This window comes from Diorhabda carinulata, chromosome 2, assembly GCF_026250575.1.
Source record: "Diorhabda carinulata isolate Delta chromosome 2, icDioCari1.1, whole genome shotgun sequence".
NCBI classification, from domain to species: domain Eukaryota; kingdom Metazoa; phylum Arthropoda; class Insecta; order Coleoptera; family Chrysomelidae; genus Diorhabda; species Diorhabda carinulata.
The window spans coordinates 16,858,679-16,883,779 of NC_079461.1; the positions used below are offsets into that span (position 1 = coordinate 16,858,679).

The window sequence follows — 25,101 nt, forward strand, 5'->3', positions numbered from 1 at the left end:
TAATATTTGTGTGAAATGGATGTAATCTCGAAATTTCATATCTATAATTTACCATATCTCACAGTTTCGGCTTTGGAATTCCTGTCTGTAACCTTTTATTCGGCAATTCCTTCGTTAATTTCGATGTTGGAACCTTGTCAATTTATTTATTGTGATATTTCACACATTTCAGAGGATGATTGGGTATTAATTCGTTCTTCAACCAAAGTGATAGTCGCTGTTTTAGTACCAGATTTGGAAATTGAAGCTCACCAGCAGCAAGTTTGATTTTCACATGATTTCGTTTTATTATAACTTCTTCGAATCATCACTCTTCATCTCAATTTTCACTTCCACGTTTGATATATGATGAATGAATTTATGTTTCATCCACATTCACCAAAGGACGATGTTTTTGTTATCTATTAACTGTTCTTAAGTAGACTTTACAAAGTTTTTGGATTTAATGTCTTTGATTTTTCGTTGTTGTATAGATCAGAAAAGTGATCGACGACTTACAGTCATAAAGATAGCAGCTCAGAGCAATTAATCTAGGGATTTGCCTTTGAGGGTTTGTATAGAGGAATGGAAATTAAGAGAAGCTGGCATTTTTGGAAGGGTGGCAGTGAATAAACCCCTTTCAAGACGTCAAAATAAAACTAAGAGAATAAGGTGGGCTGGAGAAAATAAAAATTGGACGTAAGAAGAGTGGGAGAGAGTTTTATGGAGTGATAAGTCAAAGTTTGAGGTTTTTTGGTCCAAGCTTTTGTGCTTGTTACGAAATTTTTGGATGTAATGTATTTCTATTACGTCATTAATTTTTTGTTGTTGTATTGATCAGAAAAGTGATCGGCGACTCACAGTCACAGAGATAACAGATCAGTTTAATGAATTTAGAAAGAGAGTATCATTTTCTAACGTACAATCTAAATTTATGATAAAATGGAAAAGAAATTAGAGTATTTTCTTTAGCATCTTATCTCAATATATCAATTGTAGATATTTCAAAACATATGTAGCTCTTCAATTTGAAAGAATTCAGTATCAAAATATGAATACGAATGTTTCTGAAGAAGAATCCCTGTTGAGATTCCACCTTTTTTCTCTATAATTTTTCGTATTTTTAGATTTTGGTCGATCCAAAACAGGATATTGAATGGAATGAAAATGTATGAATTTTATACGATAAGAAAATGGGACTTTGAAACGACACAAATAGAAAAAATTAGGGAAGTATTAAACACAACCGAAAAAGATCACTATCAACTTGAAGACAAAGAAAAAGATGTGAGAAAGTACTTGAAGCACTGCATATTATATTTGAGGAGGCATTACTTTAAAGAAACTGATGATATGTTACCAGCTGCCAGACGAAATATGAAAATGTGAGTAAAAATCTGTTGTACTTCATTTATTTATCACATATATTTTTTCTTTATGTTTTTCTATCTTCTGATTGATCTTCCATTCTTTCTTTCTCCATTATTTCTTTTATATTTTCAATCGATATTTTTCTTTGTCTACCTCCATAATTTTTCACGGGTGTTTTATTTTCAATATTCTAAATATCTGAAATATTTATCCAATTCTGCTTCATATATCTTATCTCTTATTAGTTTTATCTTTAGTATTGTGTAATGTTCCTTATCTGATTTTATTTTCCTGTAGAATCTCATATCCTTCGAATTCATACGGGCTCAAATTTGTAGGTTATAACCTAAAAGAAATATCAGATCCAACCATTTAAATAAAATGAGATTCTTGTACTTTTTGCAGTTAATTTCATTGTTACTAAATACTTGAACAGCTATTTCTTGGAGAAAATTTAATGCTCTGAGAGCTTTTATCGATAAAATTCACCGTTTAAAAGTTATTAAACAATGAAGTTGTATTCATAGTTGAATTCATAATTTTCGTAATTTTTATTTACTATCGCTTTTTGTTTGTAATAAAATTATAGAGTAACTCCAGTAGGCCGTAGATTCACGTATTTCTACATGAATTTAAGTGTTTACATATTTTTCTATTTCAAAATTGGTTATTATGAGGCATTTAAAAAAAACGTATCGCAATAACGTTATAAATTCATTCGTTTTGTAATCTAACGACATCTGTGAGCAGCATGAGAAAACTTGATGTCATTTTAGTCTGTGATAATCATTTATTTACTAGATATACAGCTGAAAAATCTATTAGATATTTGTTTATTTATAGTGTCTTTTTGGTTTAAGGTGCTTCGTGCAGCATTATTTCCAAATTTAGATTAACAATTTTCAAAAGCTATTTATTAATACAAAACAAGTGATGAAAGAAGCTGTTTCATTGATTGATTGATTGATTTTAATGAGTCCATATATTAAAATAAACAGGTTATTCTTAAGAAAACGTTGTAACTGAAAATTCGAAACTGATATGAAGAAATACCATTAAAAACTGGACAATATCGTCTGTTCAAGGGATTGGTTTGATTACCAAAGATAAAAATCTGGTTATATCATAGCCTTATAAGGGCAGTTTTTTCATTTTTCTACGTCTTATAGTTTCCAATTTACAAATTTAACCTGTCCACCCTTAACATATGATAAAATGATGTATCTAAATGAGCTTTGATTTGATTCATACTAATTAGTAAACTTTTGTATTTGTTTCAGAATGTATTGCTTGGACAAATTGGTGAAGTTTATATTCATTGGACTAGCTTTTTACTACATTTTCTATAAAACAATATTTCAACGTATCTAGAATAATTGTAGGTATAAAGTGGGTTGTATTTCGTATAACAAATTAAGTTTATATAGAAATTAATTCTCTAATTTATTGATAAACTCATCAAAAATTATTTTCTATTATTTCTACCAACTCAATTATATCGACAGATAAAATATCACTGAATAAATCGTGTGACTAACTAAGAAGAAAATGTTTTTTTTTTTACAAAAATCGATGTTATTCCAAGGTTTCATTAACTTTCGATACCCTGTTTGTAGCATTTGTCTTTTGCTTCAAAATAGGTTTCAGTTTCAGCAATTGCTTCTTCATTTAAGCGTTTCTTTGAGATCAACGAATAGCCAGTAGTGATTAGGAGACAAATCTGGATTATAAGGTGGACGAGGAAGCGACTAGAAATGTAATTCGTTCAATTCAATAATCGTTACCTTGTTAATGTTGAATTGTTAATAAATGAATTGTCGACACATGAGGCCTCGATTTTCGAATTAAAACTATCCAACAACTCTATGTGGTATTCGCTATTGATTGGAAATAGTTTATGAACGATATTCCATGCACATCCCAAACTACTGAAGCCATAACTTTTCCGGCTGACTTTGGATGCATGGGACGTGATTCACCAGCTGCAGTACACTCAGATGATGATCTTTTTGATTCAGGAGTGTAGTGATGGATCCCTGTTTTATCAATTGTCATATATCGATGTAAAAAATCTGATTTATAACATGTAAACATGGCCAAATACTGTGAGTAAACGCGGCATCCATTTTCAAAAAAGTTTTCTCATAGATAAATATTCATGCAAATTAAATAAACTGCCTTCTAATTTCTTTACGGCCTCAACTATCACTCGCAATTTCAATTTACGAATGGATATAACCAATTCGTGGACTTTTTTGATGTTTTCTGGAGTAACCACCTTAATTGGACGACCAGAACGTTCATCATCATCGGTGTTTGTACGAGACCACGTTTAAATTCAGCAAACCAATAATATATGGTTTGAACACTTTGAAAGCTATTGCTGAGCTTGTATAGAATGCTTTTTTCGATAAGAAACAGTTGATAAATTAACACATGACATTGTTTTGAAAATAACAAAAATGGCTGTCAATTTGTTCACGAAACTTCACACATAGTTTTTTGAAAGTTGATACTCCATAAAAGTCAAATTAATTTGACAATGGCGGCGCCATCTATGTGTCAGTCACATGACTTAATGAGTGATGTAATATATAGAATTTGGAAAACTTTTTTCGAAATATTGTACTTTTAATACTTAAGAAGTGAAAAAAATCTTTTTCGAGTAATATTCTAATATTTCTTATTAAGAAAAGTACGGAAAATAAAAAAAGTCAGTCGATCCTCAATTTAACATCGTATATTTTTGGAATTTTTTTGTTTGATGATTTTATGACTATAAGATGAAATTTTATCACTCTTTATGTAATATTTGAATATATAACGATCGTTGTTGAAAATTTTTTGTTTATCTAATGTGACTAAACGATGTTCTATCAGGTGTGAAATAAAAAGTGAGTTAATACAAGATACTTGGTGCTTTATTTTACAAACAATACAGGTTGATTAATTGGTGTAATAAAGTTTAATATGTCCTTTATCCTTTGAGATATCAAAATAAAAATATATATAAATAAAATAAATAAATGAAAAATACGAGCGATTATACCCGTTATTAGTCCTCATATTTTTGAAATATTAACAGTCTTATAGGGGGTTTCAGAATGCGTTAGGTACTATTTCAGAGTTTTTTAATAAATCACACTAGATTTTATTACAGAGATTTGACATGTTAATATTCGTTGATTTTCACTAATACAGGATGAATCAAAATACTAATTATTCTCTCAGTTTTTTCAAATAAATCATCCTGTAATTTATGTGAGTATTGGAAAGTACTACCAAGTACCAAATTATCTAATCATTCAGCAATTAATTGTGAGTTGGTATTTCTATAGAAACATTCCGAGATTCATTCCGTGTTCTCTCCATCAGATCAACCCTTGTTGTTAGTGGTATTTTATACATTTTATTCTCAAGGTGACTTCATAAAAATAAGTTCATTTTATTGAAATCTTGTAACTCTGATAGCCTTTGTACTGGACTATTCCTTCCGATCTATAATCCAATAAATAAATAGTTCATTCAGGTCACCATTAATCAAATTATTTTATGGTGCGCCATCATACAAAAGCACACACATTTTTGTTGAATGTAGCTTTATTTCCAAATAGATCAGAGTCCAAAAATTCCTGTTGAAAGTAAGACGCATTTTATTCTTGATAAGAATGCTCAGATCTTGTTTGCTGAAAATAATCCTTACAATTTGTTGTGTGTGGATTTTTAGTGATATCCGGCAAAACATTAATTTCATTTTCTCAGGTCACGGAAGTTTTTAATCGTCCATATTCTTCATAATCAAGTGAACCCGTGCAATTCAGCTGCTCCATCAATTTCTCCAGGTTTGTTTCTGTAGGTTGCCGCCTTTCAGGACTTTAATTATTTCTGATAATAAGTGGTTAGGAGATGGTTCAATCGAGTGTTTGGCAAAACAATTAACTGAAAAGGGAGAACCGGATCTATATTTGGAGCATTCAAACCCTAGTAGCCTTAGTTTAAGTGTTTATAACGTGCCCTAGCCTCAATAAGCTCATTGTAAGTAGAAGAATTGTAGTGTATACAAATTAAACACAAGTTACTTCTCATGAATATATAGGGTATAAATTTTTATACTAAAAGATAATTATTCCTAACAACTGATCAAATAATCAAATCTGCTTCTGGATACTTATAAAACGTATTCAAAATTTGAATTTTCGTGTGCTTAAGAAAAATTATTTTGTATATTTTCAAGCAAGACAAATTTGTTAGTACAATATATCACATAAAAAAGCATGGGTTATCGTCAGTTACATTTTACGCATACAAAACAGTTATGAATATCAAGTGATTCGATTTTCGTAGTAGAAATCCGTTTCTCCAACTGCTTTTCTCGAGCATGAGTACCAGGACCACATTGTGGTGAAGGAAGTAGACAAACTGGACTCCCTTGGCATTCAAAACGAGGGCACTCATCTTGTAGGCCATTCCTTCTCTCACATTGACAACCTGGAAATAAAAGAAAAATACTCATAAAAATGGAAGAAAAAGGTCACTGCTTTTCTTCTTCTAGTTCATGTAATCGTTGATAGTTCATAGTATGTGTTAAGATTTTTTTATTATCAATCTATGAATCTATAATTTGAATAAAAACTAATAATCTAGTGAACAAATTGACACCTCGTGTGTTTTTTGTATACATTTTCTGCATTATTGATTTTAGAAACAAATTTCACAACTAATAGACGTTTCACACACCCAATTTTCAAATTATCAATAAAATCGAAAGTGTATATAACATTTAAATTGCACTCAGTCAACTACAGATTGTCTATTATCAGGATTGTTAACCAGAAGTTCAATAATTCGTTTTCTACATCTAAAAGAGCTCCAAGATCGCTGAACATGCACCGGGTACTTTGGAGTAGGCCATCAGAGTCTCCACAAATAATATCCACACCACCAAATGATTATATTTACAAATATGTATGTGGTTTCTTCACAATCAGCAACTTACTCATCATACGAAATGATTTTTAAGGAAATCGAACCGCATCATGTTTTCTAAGGAATGTTTGAGTTTTATTTAGAAAGTAGATGTACCAATCATATTATAGCATCATTTTCGTATTAAATTTCATCATGTAGTTTCCACTCTATCGTAAAAAATGTCCATATTATTTTTTCTTTAATGCAGAAGGAATTTTTTTCCTAAGCAAACCTTAATTGGCTATGGCTATGGAATATGCTTTCAGAGTCTAAGCTGTTTCACCATCAAGCTAGGTACCATTCTGTTTGGGTGGAGTTTTAACCAATTTTTAAAACTCATGGATAAGTTTTTTATTCCGGCTTTAACCGTTGGCACATGGAGGTCACGATTTATGATGAAGTTTGGCATAAACCATGAAGTATTTACGATTGGAATCGTTTCAGAATTTTAATATTGAAGTTGGCTGCTGATCCCCACAACGGGACTGACCATGAAGATGGCTTTGTAGATCAGTACTTGTTGTTTTTCAAAGATAATTGGGATCTCCTACCTATTAGCCAGTAGAAATCCCTTAGTTTTAAACCCAACTGTGAATATGTTTCCTTCAGGTTAATAGCTTGTCCAGGTGCATGCCAAGATATTTACCTCTGCGGTTGGTGGAGGTTATATGGACTGATGTCGATGCGTTTCCATTAATGCGTAATTTTTCTGTTTTGTTGAGATTGATCTGTGATAAATTTTATGCAATTGTGGGATCTCTAGTATGGCGGAGTCATCTGTAAATATAGCTAACAATACATCATTGTCAGTTGGTGAATCTACCGTGCAGACAAGGTGAAGCGGCGGTTCCAAGACACTACCTTGAGGAACTACGGCGTTTATTTTGGAAAGCAATCATGACAAATCTTGTCTAAGTTTAACTCAGTTATCGTTAATTATCTTTAGTTTGACTACCATTTTTTAGACATGATCTGTTTTTTGTATTGTTAACTAGGGTCCATTCTTCGTTTTGGTTTTGCAAGGTGAGCAGTGAGGGGAATTGAGGGATATATTGAGGTTGTTGGTTGTATATGGAAGGGACGTTATAAGGAATTGAATCTTGATATTGCTGAATCTGTTCATTTGAATTTAGAAACTGAGGTAGATACGACACTGGTTGTTGTGTATATATTCCTGCTGTTGTCGATTGACTTTTTAGCAGCAAATGACTGTTTTCATTCCTTGGAAGTGGAATGAATACTATCCCTATCCAATTGATCGATAATATGTTGATAGAACCATGGTATTCCAACACTAATCCTTAAAGGATTAAAGATTGTAATGATTCTTCAATATATTGGGATTGTCTCTAACAAATATTTGTTTCTTGGCTCACCTACATGATGAACTTTTCCAAAATAATTATTGAATTCATTCTAAATTAAATAGTTATGATATTAATCAAAATACAATATAAAATGACGTACCTACCTACATACAGAATACTACTTCGTAATTCTCTGGATTTCGAGGTATTAACCACAATATATTGACTACTAGTTTCTTCATTATTTGTATCATCTGGTGGACATCGCGGTATCTCACAACATATGGTAAAACCATTATCTGGATCCTCGGAACGGTCTGGTGGAATCTGTGAACGCCTGGTCGAAGTTGGTTGTGCAGATACTGGTCTGGACTGCTTATAAGCTTGCGAAGGAGATTTTTGCACGCAACATACTGTTGAGGATCGAGGAGTACATAAGGTTGGTGGAGCGGAATCGTAAGGTGAATTGCAACGACCCACAAGTTTAGCCACAATAGTTGTTAGTTCTTCAAGTATACACTTTTTTATTTCAATTTTATCTTCATTGGTTAATACCATTACAAAATATTTTGTAAAGACACTTGATAATTTTGAAAAGTTTGTCTGAATGTTATCCGAACGTGTGGTTATTAATTATATCGTTTGTTGTGACATTATTTGTGTCATAAATGACAGTTTTATTCTTAAGATTTTGATAAGATGCTAGTTGGCACTAACTTGATAGGAAATAAGTTGATTTAACAATTATATTCATATCTGCATTGTTTTTTTAATTATTAAAGACTTAAAGAGATTATTATATCAATAAAATCGATGAATAATTAATCAGAATGCAGAAAATTATAGTAATTTTGCTGCGATTCACTTATTTCTCAATTATTACGCTTATTATCATGATTGTATGGAATGTCGGGCAATTATTCATTCTCAAGATATGGAAATACATGATAGTATTGAGCTCTTCGATAAGAAAGTTGTTTCTTCAATGATCTAACGTATTGGAATTTGGCAGTAGAATTGTATGTGAGAACTGATAAGGGTCCATACTTCATATCTTCATTTCTTAAACTAAAAACAGTTTTATTGAAGATCAAGTTCTTATCTTGATGATCTTAATGGTATCGCTGGTTGAACCAGGTTTGTCTTCTGCAAAAGTATTTGGTGACTAACTCTGACTTAGAAACAGCTGGTGATTATTCTTGTAATGGAATCTGTGGTACTGCTGGTTCATCAATATATTTAGTTTCACTCTGTTGCTGGTAATGTTTGCTTATGTTTTATGCAGATAAATGAAATTTCTACGTAGGATTTGACCTTGATCAGTATGATTACAGATCTTGCTACACCTTTTTTAACACTCTGGCCCCTTACCATTGACGATTAGAAACTTTGTGTCTGACTTTTTCATTATTTTAAAAATTGTACGGTATTGTATGCTGATTATTGTAGTTCGGCTTATTGTTTAAGATTACTCACTTTAGTAAGCTTTTCAGGAATTTCCGCATACTAAATGATTTTTCAAATATTCAGTTTTCTGTGGTTAATGAAAGTGTGTTTAGACTCTGATCAAAACGATGAACCTGTTATTTCTAACGACGAGCCAGAAGAAAATGAAGATGATAATGAAACCAGAGAAGATTTGGATATTTTTCAAAAAAAGACATTACTGGATAAGAAAAACATGTACCACTCCAAAATATTAGAGTCCAATCAGATAATATTTGCCTGGCTGAAAAGCTGCTACAATAGAGCAATAAATCTGATTTATATATGCAGATATTTCTTTCCTGATGACATGTTGGATGTTATTGTTGAAAATACCTATAAAGAGTTTAATTAGAGACAGTTATTGTGATAATCGCCATGCCCTATGACCAATATTGTAGAGCTGAAACCGCTAATCAAACTAATTTATCAAGCATGTCCCCGCAAGAATTTGGAAAAGCTATGGAATCTCAAGATTTAAATTTTTTTCGTGTCCTAACGCTGAAACTCGTGATAAACGAAAATTAATTGATAAGCTTGGCATCCCCTGGAAAATTTTTGAATACATTATATATTTATATATTGCAATAAATCCAAGGATGGAGATGTTGTGGGTTTCTGAAATTGCCATCATAAAGCTTGACGTTGTTTAGATTACAGATTGATCCAAGAATGTAATTAAACATTTTTATGCGATGATTTTCCATGATTTTTGACGTGTATTAAATTCTTCGACTTTTGATGATGAAGCATCATCTTGTGTTTCGCTGGTTTACTACTCAATGTATAACAAAATTATAGGTAATAATAAATCCATAGCAAAATCAAATCAGTACGCAGCATGCCCGGAATAATATTATTATTAGAATAGAAGTCGTTTACTCAAATTGCGAAATGAGGGACAAGATAATATCGATTTGATTTCAATTGACAAATGATAGTGCATTTTTTTGCATTGTAAAATATTGAGCCCTTAACTAATACTGAACGTGGAGTTGGTGAAAGTCGTACTTCGCGTTCCTAAGATAGATCCTTCTGAAATTGAAGAAGCTTGCTTACGAATTGGATGAACAGATTCAAAGATAAATAGGGAAGAATTTTTAACCTTTTAAAGAAGTTCCCGCAGTTCAGTCCAAGTAAATATCTAACAGCTCTTTTCTGTAGTTTTAAGATTATTTATTAATATTATATCAAAAGTAACGAAAGCAATATAGTCCAGACCATTCTATACTAAACTTTTGTGATATCTGATATACTGTGATCATTCTCATTATGTTGAAGTGGGCAATGAGCTTGGTAGAGAAAAAATTAAGAAATTAACACGAAGGAATTTTAGAACTTATCATCTTCAGTACGATTATCGCAATTATAATTTTTCCAATCCTCTGATTCTTCATTTTCTTTTATGTTTTGATGCTGACCAATTTCCTGGATCGCTTGGAAGTTTTATCTTACAAATTTTTTTTTAATTTTAATATAACTCCTTAGAATACATCCCTGGTATGAAGCAATTAAAATATTCTATATAAAGATTCGAATCTATTCTAATATTCAGAGTATATTCACATTGGAAAATGGAAGAGAAAATTTTAACATTTAATTTCCTCGATTGGTATTTGAGTGATATCAAGTTACTCAGGATTTCAGTACGTATCATTTTTATTATGTTTCTGTTTTACAAAATTAACTGGTTGTATAAATTGTTGAAAGTCAATATTCTTAGTTTAATGCCACAAAATTCAATAGGTTATTTGTCATATGAGATATAAAAAATTATTTCTCCAATTCTCTTCGAGGTATTACCCCCATAAACAACACCAATTAAATTGTCATTCAGGATATTAATTTTTTTTGTTACTTATGATTATTAAAAAATTCTTTTTTTATATATATAAAACATTATTTCGAATAGTATTTCTATATTCAACTAAATTCAGAAAAAAAATGATAATAAGTAACTTGAGGGTTATTAATTCATATATTCAACACTCTTCTCCCAAATTTGATATTTCATCATTAGTATTACTCAAAAATATTGTCACTCTATTGAAGATTCTTTGCAATCACTTTGTATAAACGTTGTTTTTGAGCCTTAGACGGTTAGTGAAATCTGTTTAAATGGATTATCAGAATTTTGAGATTGTTCATCGACTATCTCTAAAAGAGAAAATATTATTCAAGAAAAAACTGCCTTAAATGTCGAAGAAAAAACCACTATTTCACCAAGTCAATGCACCGATTCACAAGTCGATGGTTAGATTGAATGAATTACACTTCGAATTGCTTCCTAATCCACAGTATAATCCAAATCTGGCTCCCAGTGACTACTGGCTATTCGTTGATCTCAAAAAAATAATCACCGGTAAGAAATTAAATAAGAGCTTAAATTGAGAAGTATTTGATGAAACTTAAGCTTGTTTTGAGGCAAAAGACAAATCCTTCTATGAGCACGACATCGAGAAGCGTTGAAATGATTTTTGGTAAAAAAAAGCGTTTTATTTAGTTATTCAGGCAACTTATTGAAAAATATGTTAACTCTATTCGTATTCTTATAGGTTTTGCTTAAGCTTCTCTTCAATTGGTTGCATAAGTAATAAAATTGACAAATATTACATTTCATATCTCAATATAATTTTGCTTTTTATTTACAACCGAAAACAGTATGAAAAAAACATATAACGATATACGTCTGTGAAGTATTCGATTAGATATTCTTGACTCGGCTCGCCGTGAAGTATTCGATTAGATATTCTTGAATCGGCTCGTTCGTCGCCTCGTCCGTAAATATCTATCTCGTATCCTACTAAATCAGTTCCCGGACTCATAACGTAAATAACTATTTTAATATTGGAATAATACCACGAGATTCAGTTTATAAGATGTTCTAGGAAATTGATGGAGTTCTAAAAATTATTTCAAAAGCTACATAGCGTACTCGATTATTGTAAAAAAGGTTTTGTAAAGGTAAAAGGTAAAGTTAAAGTTTACTAATGCTATAAAAAATTGAATCCCTCACAACTTTTGTCTCAGAATTTTTTTATACGTCGTTTTTAAGATAAAGGACTAAAGGATAATGAGTTTGAGCATCATTTTTTGTTCCTAGTTAAAAATACGTTATATAGTTCTTCAAATATTGATACATAATTATTGATAATTGCCATTTTTATTACATCATATTCGATAATTTCGTTGTTTAATTGAATATCTATCTATTCATTAACATTCAATAACCGATTGCTAAAATTAAAAAATAATTGAGGTACAAACTTCAGTTACATTCTAATTATATTCTCATTTCCACTTATTGGATTTCAAAAAGAGAATTTTTAACTACGTCTTCTTCGAAATTTGTTAACTATTCAATTCTTTGGAAACGTTAAGAATTATATTTGGAATTATATCTGGATAATGTACAATGCGGTCCAAATATATTGAATAAATTTAGTTTTAAGTGTTGTTGTAATGTGTAATGTGGTAATTTATTGAAAAGGGAAAAGGGATGTATCTTCTGTTTTGCAATATAAAGTTCTTTTGAATTTGGTGTAATCATAACTGAGAAAATCAATTTTTAATATGTAAAATTTTGATGATGTCTATCACAAAACTTTACGTACAATGAAGATAATAATGTCACATAATATTTAGAATGTTTTATTCAATGTACTAACATTAGATCGTTCCACGTCCTCTGACTCCGACTGAGACAAGCAAAGACTCCTCTGGGAACTTATAACCAGAGTAGATCTGCTGAATATATCAATCTAAGTAAGAAAAATCCACGAATACTAACAGGAGTTTTATCGTCAACAAATACCTGAAGATGCTAGACCTAGCAGATACTGGAGCGTGTAGATTTTGTTGCACATCCATATTCTATCGAAGCCTCAAACACCAAGGAACTCCAGAGCACTACACCTGGATGTGTATGAAATAGAAGACGAAGATCTCTGGCAATTGAATCTATCCCACATTCTAGACTTTTTAAGAGGAGTTCTATAATTGGATCATCTGTAAACACAGGATTCTTCAGTATCGCAGCCAGATACTTTGGATCTCCTAAATCCATACATACATGTCCAAGATGGATAAATATATTTATAAAAAAAGGTTGAGATATATTAGTCCAGCCTTTATCGTAAACTATATGGATTGAAGTTGAACGAAAATCAATAATTTCTTTATGTAATAGTGTTAAGAAAGTACCTCTGATATTACTTATTCAATGGATAATAAAATTTTTGTATCTTTAATGAAGGAACATATAAACATATAATTAAAATTTCCTAAAATACAGAATATGAATTATAAAATATCTCTCAATTGAGCCCAGATTTGTTCAATTGGGCTGAGCTGCAGTGATCAGATTATAAAGACCTCACTTCAACTCAAAGTTCACTAAAATTGGTGTATTCGGCTTAAGAATATGTTATAAGCGTGTGTTATATACATTTTGTTCATTGAATGTTAAACATCGACTTTGTTTCAGGGGTTGTATTGCATCGATGAAAACGGTAAACTGATAATGAGTCAATTCATTTACTGTATAATAGTGAACTTCTTGGTGTTATTTCTTGGTAATATATCCAACACAGTTCAACTTTTTGTAACAAAACTTGACGTAGTTGCAATAGTTACTTCTGGTTATACTGTAGCTATAATTTGGTTGTGTACTTTCAAGTTTTATTACTGTTTCAAATATCGAAAATCACTTGCAAGGTACGTAGATGTTTTCAAATTACTGAATCTATAAAATTCAATTACATACTTTATAAAAGAGGTTCGACAATTGGGATTTCCATGATCAAAATATCTAGGTCAAAGAACTATAGAACTGGAGCAATTTCAAAAATAAAAAAAAATTATTCTCAACAGAAATTTAATAAAAAGTTTTGTGAATGATTGTCGTTTTTGGTTTTTTATTGGGCGTGAAGATAGTCACCACTTATGAGGTTGATGCAAAACAAGTAAAATGGGTTTTTCAGGGGGCTGGTACTCATGTTTTGAGAAAGACAAATAAAAAAATGTGTCAATAACTGGATATTGTTTTTCAAAATATTCTCCATCAAAATCAATAGACTCTTGCAAGCGTTTTTATCAATTGTCGAAGCTTTCGTTCCATTCCGATTGAGGTACCTTCAAAACGACGGATGATCCATCAATTCGATGTTTTGACTGTTCAAAAACGTTTAAGATTGAGCTGATGTATGAGAGCTCGCAATGTCGTGTATCTAACTAATACCATTCAGAATTAACCATTCTACGTGACTTCATACAGTCGATTGTTCTTTAGTGTAATCGGGTTCATTTGCATAGATTCGTGGCTTGTCGCGATCTCATAGATATCATTTGAAGAACCGCCATCAAATCCCTTTAGCATTCCTTTGCACTAACCAAAAAGAACAAATCTTTTTAACAGTCAAATGTTTATACAATATCAAAGCGAGTGAAACTAATGCCCAAGTATGCTTTAATCTCACGGCATGTCACGTGACGATCTTGCAATGTCTATTTACGCACACCATTGATGTTTTCCGGCACAACAACCGATTTTGGACGTTTTAACCTCCAATATCTTAATGCCGATACTTATTTAATTATGAAAAACTAAATCTCATACTTATTATACTGATTTTTTGTGAAATGTTACAAGAAACGAAGCTTTATCATTATTTCATACCAGCATCGGTTATTACTTCATAATTTTCAAATAAAATATTCCGAAAACGGTATACAGTATCTTTTGGTGTGAAATTAAATGATGTATAAGTTCACTTGAAGTACTGTTTGATATATCTAATATTAAAACAGTTATTTTCAATACTACTCGGTACGAGCCGTGTATCTAGCGCCATCTATAAGAGTCAGTCATATTAACTAATTAATTGGATGTATCAGTTTCCAAAACACGCTGTCATTCTAACGAATGCAAATTTCGGTTCCAGTTTCAAAAACGATGTAAATAATTTCACAATTCATATGCAGAAAAATCGAATATAAAACTAACAATCCAGAAGGATCTTCTCAGTAGAAAAATGATGAAGTTGAATAGTCTTGAAGCTAATATCTCAGTTTTCCAAACAATCAAAAGGAAGCTAAAGGTAATATCTTCAAAAGTCAAGCTTAACTAGTCTCCTTACAGGTCGGCAGCGACGGGTCAATGGCAAAGCCAACCATAAAATAATGAGGGGTCAGGGCTTTCCACCCCAATGGGTTTGGTGTCCAAATCACAGGCCCACATTTTCAAACTGTAGGAGCGCTGGAATCCGCTATATAAAATGATTTCACATTGCTTATTTGCAAACAGTATTATGACAATAGTTATTTGTATGCCAAAGACTGAAAGTGCTACTACAACAAAGTAGTATTGCAGCCAGGACCTACACAACATTTTTTATACGTCGCATTAGATCCAAAACTTTTCAATTACACTGAGGAAAGAAAATAAATAATAGAGAATTATGAACATGTTATTTATTGAACAATATAATGTACTTAATGATATTTGAAATGTCAATATTAATTTATTAATGCCAGAGTAATTTTCATCATCGAAAATGTAGACTATAAAGTAGAACTTTTCCAAATTTTAGATTTTTCTGAAAAATAAGCTAACACTATGTTTTCCGTTGGGTTTTTCCTCTTTTTCTGGTGACCACTTCATAAAGCGCTCGAACTGTTTTTCGTACCTTACACGAGATTCGGCAACGAATTAAGAACGGCCGCATTGCTTTTTTCGGTGAGATCAGGTGGCGTGGATTCGAATTAATCTTCATCGCTGAGGTTTTCTTTTTCATAATTATTCCTTGTTATCCATTAATTAAGACAATACTTCGGATAAAACAAATAAATTTAGAAAATTAAAAATTTAAGGTTATGTAAAACCATCAAACTGAAACTGTCAACTGTCAAAATTGAAGTGGCTAGAGTCACATTTAAGGAAGTTAAATTTGTTTACTCCAGAGCGTCGCGAAAGTGTTTTTGAACTATCACTTCACTTTCACTATAGAAACACTCAAAACGTGGCTTTCGGTATGTAAATGAATACAGAACGAACAACTTTCAGATGGCGTCATTCATTGTTATCCATTAATTTAGACAAAACTTCGGATAAAACAAATGAATTTTGAAAATTAAAAATTTAAGATATGTAAAACCATCGAAGTGTAACTGTCAACTGTCAACATTGAAGTGGCTAGAGTTAAATTTAAGGAAGTTAAAATTGTCTACTCCAGGGCGTCCCGAAAATGTTTTGCAGTGTCACTTTCACTACATGGAACACTCAAAACGCAACTTTCGGTATGTAAATGAATAGAGACGGAACAACTTTCAGATTGCGTCGTCTAAAATAGTATATTATATTATGAGGATTGAAAGTGCATATTTTTTTACGAACAATATTTGCAGTTGCGAGGCGGAGCGCAGCGTAGCCGAGTGAATGCAAAATCACTTTCTAGAACCTTTGGATTCTTGAGATCTCTAGAATGTCGTAGACAAAAAATCGACGTTCTTAGAAATTGTTCCTATAAATTGTGTCACAAAAAACAAAGAAAATACCCGGTGTATCCGCCATCTATATACCATATATAAGAACAGGACCGGTTTCGTAGTATATATCGACAAACAATTTCGTAACAGATCTAATCAAGTACTATTTTATATTAGGGATAACCCCGATACAATCATCTTCAATTTTCAATTGTATTTTTTAGATTATTCGAAGATGTTAATAACGAAATTTTCCAACCTACTGATGAAGAATCGATTGAAGTTGTTAAAAGATCATTTAAATCATATAAAATTGCAAAAACTGGATTGGTAATGATGTGTACAACAGCCGTGTCAGCTTCGGTATTAACACCAATGCTACACAAAAGCGAAGATATAGAATCGAGATTTCCATTAAGATTGTGGTGGGTAATTTTCATTTTACATGAGATGCACTAACATCAATTAAACGTTGTAGTTTTTGATTTTAAATCTAATATTTATGAGAGTCAATATTTGGCTGTCAGCTAATTCTTTTTCCGTTATGCAGTCAACGTCAGCTGTACTGATCCACTCACTTACGTCACTGGGCTCAACATCCGGTTGTGAAGTTTGCAGATCCCTCAACAATGTTTGAGTGTTCATCTTCATTCTCTTCACTTATTTCTTTCAATGTTCCATCTTTATTTTCATTCGTTTTTAGTCACAGTTGCGCCAAGATTTTTCAAGCGTTCTAATCGGTATTTCTTCCAGTTGTATTGATGAGATCTTTTATATTTATTGATTTAATCGCTTGAAACAAGCTTCTGTCTTCTTCTCTCCTCTCTAAAATTGATGTATTTTCGACAATATCGGCTTTTCAGGCACTCAATCACCCCCTGGTCCATGGGTTGGATTTGGCATGTTACATCAGGGGTTTCACTTCTAAACTTCTTCAAAGTCTTGCGCATTTCCAATCACCGATTCAGATTTCCAGAAATTTCCTACATACTTCTAGAGTTTATTTTTCTTATACACTTCGTATATATTATGTTGAACAATACTATCATATATCACTATTTTCTTTTGGTTTAAGTGAAAACTTCGTCAACATTAACAATATTTGTCTCTTCTAGTTAAATTTTTTGTTCTAATACTAACTATTGATTTCCTTTTATTTTTAGGTATCCATTCAAATTGGATTTCGCAGCTTCTCCAACATATGAATTGGTTTATATACACCATGCTTCATTGGTAGTCTACTCTACTCTGAATAATATATTTTTGGAAATAATAGTAGCCGCTTTTACAACGTTTGTTGGAGCTCAATGCGACCTTATTTGCCACAATATGGAAACAGCTACAGATCTCAAAATGTTGAAAAGATTTATTTTCCATCATCAAAGTATCGTCGAGTATGTAATATCTGACATAACCCAATCAATGTGTATCGAATTTGCATTGCTCTGATAATAAATTTAGACCATATTCATATATTGTAATTCACTCATTTTGTAGTGACAGCTTCATTTATTGATTATGCAATGCAGCAGATGATTTTCGGTCTACAAAAATAAAAAAAAATCATTGGGTGACATACTCTATTGACATTCAGCAAACAATATGTTTATTAAAAATATCAAAATTTATAATGGCAATGTCAGATTTGACAAAAAGTGTTCAGAGCTTCATCTTCCTAATGCCCTAATAAAAATAGTCTTGAAAAAATGACATATTAACAAAAATGAAATATCATTAAACAAATAATAAATCACAACATTTAATAAATAATTTCATTTGACAAAATCATTTTTTGAATTCTGAATTCTTTTCTTCAAATTCTAAATTTTAAATAATTTCCTATGGCTTATACCATTAAACTTTCATATTACTTGATTAAAAATTATGAAAAATGAATATTTGAATATATGAGAATCCCCAAATATATCCTTAGGATTATCACATGCATTTGACGTATTCATATCTGTATTGCAATATTTTCAAATTTAAGTAGCAGCCCTCGTATATACGTTTCTTTTACCACAATACTATCTAAGTTTTAAACCGTACCGGAAAATCTTAAAAACGGGCTCTGTTGTCGACACGCTGGGTTCTGCACGACTGGTATCTGTAAAAACAAACAAAAATTTGGAAACAGTGTTGCTGGCGTTAGTTGACCTCCTGAACCAATCTGCAGTGCGAAAAAACATCAAATCGTTATTTACGAGGAATGCTGAAATTTATGCATTATCGAGTTTACCGTCCGAGTCTCTTCAACGCACTTAAACCTTTCTGGAGTGTATATGGACAGGAATCCATGCGGTGGATCTCGTGGTTGTTTTGATGGTCAAAAGTTATTTGGAAATAGTCGAAGTTTTTGGAGAATGTGTAGACAGAGGGGGATTCGTTGAGTGACTTGCACGGTCATGTGAGTTAACACCCTGTGAGGCTTTCTTAAGGACCGCATACCCCTCGCTGTATTCTTATTTTTTAGTGCAAATTTTTATATATATTATGAATGAATTATTTTCAGTTTCGCAAAACGAGCCGAGGACGTTGTTACAGAGATGTACCTCTTTCAATTCGGTGCCACTACCATTTCAGTCTGTATGACTTTGTTCCTTTTATCAGTGGTATGACTTTTTTTGCTTGAGTATAATAACTAGTCACAGAATTCAGAGAAATGATATTTTTTAGGTAGACAAACATTCGTTCGAATTTTTTTTCTTCACGATGTTCAATTTTGGTATAACTCTACAGCTTCTTTTACCTTGCTGGTTTTCAACTCAAATGGAATCTAAAGTGAGATATATTTATATTATTGTCTATATTTAACACCAATATGTAAAATTCGGCACTTTTCTCCTTTGCTTTGACACTAAGCACTTAGATAACCAACTAAAAAGGCTTCGTCTTTTTCAATCTCTCTAGGTTCGTGGTCGTCGAGGAGCTGGATTGTTTCGATGTTCACATGTTTCAAGACCTAACTCTTTGCGAATTTAGAAACCTGCTTTACTGTATCTGAAGATAGCTTCAAGTCCTGATGAAGATCACTATTTCTAAAGTACCACGATGCTCCTTAGCATTTTATTTTTGAATCTCTGAGTGTTGCTTTCGCTGGCACATCCCTATAGTTGAATTCCTTAGGTCCAAACCGGTTTCAGAATTTCAGGAAGTTGATAGCTGCTTCTTGGGAATCACCAAAATCTCACGAACTAATAATTTGAGATATAGAAAAACCTTGAGATCCAAAAACAAGTATGTTGGTAGAACATTTCGATACATTTCGTGATTCATTAAACAACGGGAGAATAAAATATTATATAGAGTATTTGGATCAAATCTTTATCAAATGAATCATTAACGAAATATATGAATTTCTAGAATTTCCTACTACTATTCGAATGCTTTGGCCTTACATACTTTTTTTTATACCTCAACTCTGTAGTATATCGTTTTAATTTTTTTAAACGGTATAATAGTTCATAAAAGAAATAAATAAATTTAAATATCTAAATGTGACGAAGAAAGTGAGTAAACAAATTTAAGTGTGGTTAGAAGTAAATACAGTTTAAACAGAGTCGTTGGGATTCTGTCAAAAAAATTCTTGCCAGCTTCAAACCTGGCAACTCAGTGTGTATTTGAAAAATGTTAACTTATTGTTATTTTTTACTCTTGCTTGAAACAGTTCTAAAAAAAATTGCTGTTTCAACCAAATTTGATTGCTAGAAAGATCGAAAAAGGGCATTTCGTTTTCTATTGGCATTAAAACGACAAAAAAACCGACATTATCGAAGAACTTCTTAGTGCCTCATCTTCAGCAGGTTGTTAAAAAGATGTAGAAACATCAATGGGTATCAACATTACAAAAGTTGCAAAAAATGATTGCCCAACAAATATTTTAGAAGTCTCTCAATCTTCATCTATCTTCAGAGATTACAAGTGATAAGGCAATTATGGTGAAACCACACAAACATCTACCAAAATGGTTTGTAAAAGTTATTCACTCACGTATCTTGTTTTACTCTACGTATTTTAGCCAAAATAAATAATTTATTATCAGCAAATAACGTAGCGACCATGAATGTAACAACCTTAGATAAAATGTCTTGCTTCGATAAATCCTATTTCGGTCATCATTTCAATCAGAATAGTCTTTGAAACCCTAACAAAAACACGAACCGTCATAAACAAGCAATTACCTCCGTTCTCAATTACAAAATGGCGTTTCACAGGCGACACGCGGTGACCACGTTTCAGTATTTACTTATCTTCTTCGTCACAACCGCGGTAACTAATTGAAACATGTTTTAAATCTGTTAAATACCCAATTGCCGACCATTACAGACCACCCTATTGCTTTTACATAGTAAAGGGCATTGATTTTTCATGACTTTGATTGTAAATTTGTTATAACTTTCTAAATACACCGTAGAATACATGACAAACATGTTCAATTGTAATGGCATTCCTAATTTGAAATAAAATAAAGATTAATAACACGTTCTGAGTCAGATTTTACATATTCACATCAGTGTTGCCATATTTCAAAGCTTAAACAGTACCATTTTGATAAAATTTTGTTGAATATGAATATGTTTTGGAAACTCATACATCCCCTAAATTTGTTTTTATTTCTGAATTTCATAGATAGCACTAGTTACATAGTTCGTACTAAGTAGTATTGAACTGGTTAGTTCCTTTAATCAAAATTAATCAATTATTTAACATTTAAAAGATAATCTTGAGGTGTTTCCGTTCTTGTATTGTAGCGCAAAAATCAATTAATCGATTTATCTTAATTTGAGTTTACACTTATTGATAGTTAGATTACATCTCTGATAACTTGTTATTTGTAAACTTAGATATTGTTAATCAAAGTGTACTCTTATATTGAATAAACCGAAATGTTTTAAATTAGGGACAAAAAATATTTGAAGACATTGAACGTCTTTGTCTAAATACTGGGAATGTGAGACCTAAAAAAGGGCCATCAATAGAGACAATATCATTTTAAATTCAGTTCATCCAGATTCAGCAATTACCACGAGGAAAATCGCAAGAAAAACAAACACGTCTTCTTTAAGTACTTGGGAAATACTTGAAGAACAGCAGCTACATTCTCATCATTACAAGAAATCTCGTTAGACGATTTACTGGTTGGAGTGGATGCCGAACTATTAAGAACCTCGTATCTATTTACAAACCGCTTTAAATACCAAAACCCTATGGTACACAAAACCTATAAATAATTATATTTAAGGTGGCTAGAATCACATCAATATATAAAAAAAGTGAGTAATTTGATACGTTAGTGGAACTTCAAGTGTCTAATTGTCACTTGGAATCGGTTAACTATGACGTTGTTTCCCATTAGGAGCGTTCAATTGACAATTAATCTTAACGAATACAGTAATAAACTAAAGATAAATAAATTTATGATTCTTCAGAGTCACATTAATGGAAAACAAAATTCGAGTAATTCCAGACTATACTTTGATGGAGGGTGGAGTAAGGGACACTTGGAATCGCTTAACTATGACGTTGTTTCCCATTAGGAGCGGTCAATTGACAATTAATCTTAACGAATACAAGAATAAACTGGAGATAAGTAAATTTATGGTTCTAGAGAGTCACATTAATGGAAGACAAAATTTAAGTAATTACAGACTATACTTTGATGGAGGGTGGAATAAGGGACACTTGGAATCGCTTAAGTATGTCGTTGGTTCCCATTAGGAACTGTCAATTTACAATAAATCTTAACGAATACAATAATAAACTGAAGATAAGTGAATTCATGATTCTTTAGAATCACATTGACAAAAGACAAAATTTAAGTAATTCCAGATGATACGTTAATAGAAAACAAGAGGTTGTATCTCTGTTTGTGTTACTTTCGTGCAATGTTGTCTAATTTCAAATTATTATGGAAGAAAAAGCTTCACTCATGTCAATGTTTGAGTATGAACTTGTTAGCAGTTTGATGCTGACTGCATTGAAACATTTTGAATTTTACACTTCTTGTGTTGAAACTGAAAAATTTACTGCTCATTAAATTGAAAGTAGATCTACACATTAGTCTTCATTACTTTTAAATTGAAAATATTGATAAATTTAAAGTCAAAAAAGTTTTATCTCAAATAAAGTTAGTCTTGAAAATCTTCCAGAGCCAGAAAATACCATTCTGCGTGTACTCGCTACCCTGGCAAGACGCTCCAAATCATCTGAAGAAAGATGTTTGTTTCTTTTTGTCTACAACCCAGGAATTCATAATACTCAGAGTAATGAATATGTTCACTTTATCAGTGGATACTTATGTAAAAGTAAGTCAACAAAATATTCTAATTTCTTTTTTTATCACATAAAATTACTACATTTAAATATACAGAGTGTCCCGGGAAAAAATTTGGGAGTGAGTAGATGACGTTAAAAAATTTTCTAATACGACCCCTCGTTTCTGAGTTACAAGCCTTTGAAGCTTCGAAATCAGAACTTATATTTGATCAAATTCTCTAAATTATACGTTATGACTTTTTAATAGATGGTTATGTATTTCCATGTAGTGTAGGTACTCTTTGTTTGACTCGATGCCAAGGATCATTTGCCATAAAGAAACATTCTGAAGAAAATTATCTTAAATTGTAATTATTTATTGAAAATTAATAAAACACAATCAAACATTTCTTGAAGAATTAATGAATAAATAAATAAAAATTTGTACTACAAGATCCAATTGCCATAAGGAAAAACTTGTAAGATATTAATTATTTTTCTACGTGGTATTCAATTAGAAATTGCAAGAGACTTGATTTGTTAATGTCAATTTACTGTCAATATTTTTACGTTCCTACATCAATCACATCGTATTTAAAGTTTCAGTATGGTAAAATTTACCTTCATTGAATAAGCCTGCATTTGATGTATGATTTGTTCCTGGTAACTCGTCAGAAGTCAGAAGGTTCTATACTGAACGCTTTCCAGGCAAAATTATAACCGACTGTAGAACTTTGTTAAGGTTAAGGTTGATCCCAGCTTACGGGCAACAGGTTTGTCTACGTAAATTTATTAAACTAATTTCCAATATGTTTTATAAAAACCAGCTTTAGAGAAAAATGCATTAGATGCAGTTGATCCTGATCTCACAATTATTAATAGAATGTTCTAATGCCTCCTGTAAGTAATTGCAATAATCACAATTTATGATAATTTTCCTCAGAATCAATTTTATCGAGTATATTTTTGTTGAAAAATTGATTGCTAACTTTAGATTTTATAGGTTGTCTCTGTAAAAGTTACGGAGAATTATTCATCTTCTAATAAGATGGAAATCCCAAGCAATTTAAGGAACGGAAAATTTTGATATGTGATAAAATTAACATAAACAATTGGGAGAATATTTGAAATTGATGTCAAGATGGTATGAAAATCTATAATCCAAGGAATAAATAACCTTTGATACAATAAATTTATGGATCACAAAGCACAAAGATGCGAACTTCTGAATTTGGTGGACATAGGACCCATATCAGAAATTTCCAATTTCTTCATATTTTTGGTTGAGCTGTTCTTAGTTTCTGTTATCACTGTTAATCGTAATCTTTTTTTATTGGCGAACGTTCATAGAAAATGTTCTTTAAAAAAAAAGTACAATAATTATCTCAAGAAACCAAAATTATTGAATGAATGAAGAAATAAAACTCATCGGGACAGCTTTAATATCAATATGAACAAAAAATGCAACGTTTTAAATTTTTCAGAATAAAGTTTCGAAGATAATGAAAAATGCAATCCCGATTTTGGACTCGAGAATATTCCAAAGGAAAAGGAATTTTGGTATGCTGAAAAACCCGATAAACCTTTTATAAGGTTTCTCCTATCAAAAAAAAGTGACTCAAAATAGGGTGTGGACTTCAAATAATAGAGTTTCAATTGAAAATAAGTGTCTTATTGACCACACTGAATGTCAAAATTAAAATTTGAATGCACAATTCTCGATTCCGCGTTAAAAAATAATATGGGCTTACGTTTAACTTTTTTTAGTTCAGCCAAACAGTCTGGCCATAATAAATTGGTGTTTCGAACTGCGAAATCTCATTATCGTGGTTCGAATAGTTCTCGTAGGACACCTTGTATATAATATTATCAATAAAAAAGTTTTGATATCCCGATATACTGGATAAATTTTCACAGTCTGTGACGATACTAATAAAGATTTTGGAAACTTTTTTTTTCAGATTCTGAAATCATCGTTTTCTTATTATACAGTTTTGAATAGTTTCAAGGGAGAAGATTGAACAATACTTTTCAAGGATCACTATTATTCACCTTTATGAAAAACATGGAATCATCATAATATGAATAATATATTAGAAAATGTAGGTTTCAATAATAAACACTGAGAAGCAAAATAATTTTATTTAAAACTATCACATAATCTATGGAATAATGACAATCCTTATTCTTGTCAATTGGATATTACGCAATCTAGATTTTCAAGTAGTGAGAGTTTTTTGAGAATGTTTCG

General features: G+C 31.4%; 3 protein-coding genes across 7 annotated transcripts in view; 2 read left to right on the plus strand and 1 right to left on the minus strand.

Annotated features, from left to right (window-relative positions):
- The window catches only part of LOC130903980 (putative fatty acyl-CoA reductase CG5065), a 34,251-nt gene extending 29,993 nt beyond the window's left edge, over positions 1–4,258 (plus strand). For all 4 annotated transcript variants that reach the window (XM_057816450.1, XM_057816449.1, XM_057816451.1 and 1 more), the window contains exons 8-9: positions 1,107–1,364; positions 2,631–4,258. In XM_057816450.1, the coding sequence (XP_057672433.1) occupies positions 1,107–1,364; positions 2,631–2,721 (349 nt within the window). In that variant the 3' untranslated portion in view covers positions 2,722–4,258. The remainder of the gene's footprint in view (positions 1–1,106; positions 1,365–2,630) is intronic.
- Positions 4,259–5,543: 1,285 nt separating this feature from the next.
- Positions 5,544–8,275, minus strand: LOC130903981 (uncharacterized). Of its 2 annotated transcripts, none has more exons than XM_057816452.1 (2): positions 7,790–8,275; positions 5,544–5,838 (listed from the first exon to the last, which is right to left on the minus strand). In XM_057816452.1, exons 1-2 carry the CDS (start codon positions 8,181–8,183, stop codon positions 5,636–5,638), a joined length of 597 nt encoding a protein of 198 aa, XP_057672435.1. In that variant the 5' UTR covers positions 8,184–8,275; the 3' UTR covers positions 5,544–5,635. The 2 variants fall into 2 exon arrangements, with proteins under 2 accessions (XP_057672435.1, XP_057672436.1); XM_057816453.1 differs by having other exon boundaries at positions 7,786–8,275.
- Positions 8,276–10,669: 2,394 nt separating this feature from the next.
- On the plus strand, positions 10,670–24,985 carry LOC130903684 (odorant receptor 13a-like). Its single transcript, XM_057815913.1, has 8 exons — positions 10,670–10,756; positions 13,597–13,826; positions 16,820–17,020; positions 17,759–17,989; positions 19,108–19,207; positions 19,272–19,376; positions 22,745–22,900; positions 24,812–24,985. Exons 1-8 carry the CDS (start codon positions 10,685–10,687, stop codon positions 24,869–24,871), a joined length of 1,155 nt encoding a protein of 384 aa, XP_057671896.1. The 5' UTR covers positions 10,670–10,684; the 3' UTR covers positions 24,872–24,985.
- Positions 24,986–25,101: the final 116 nt, after the last annotated feature.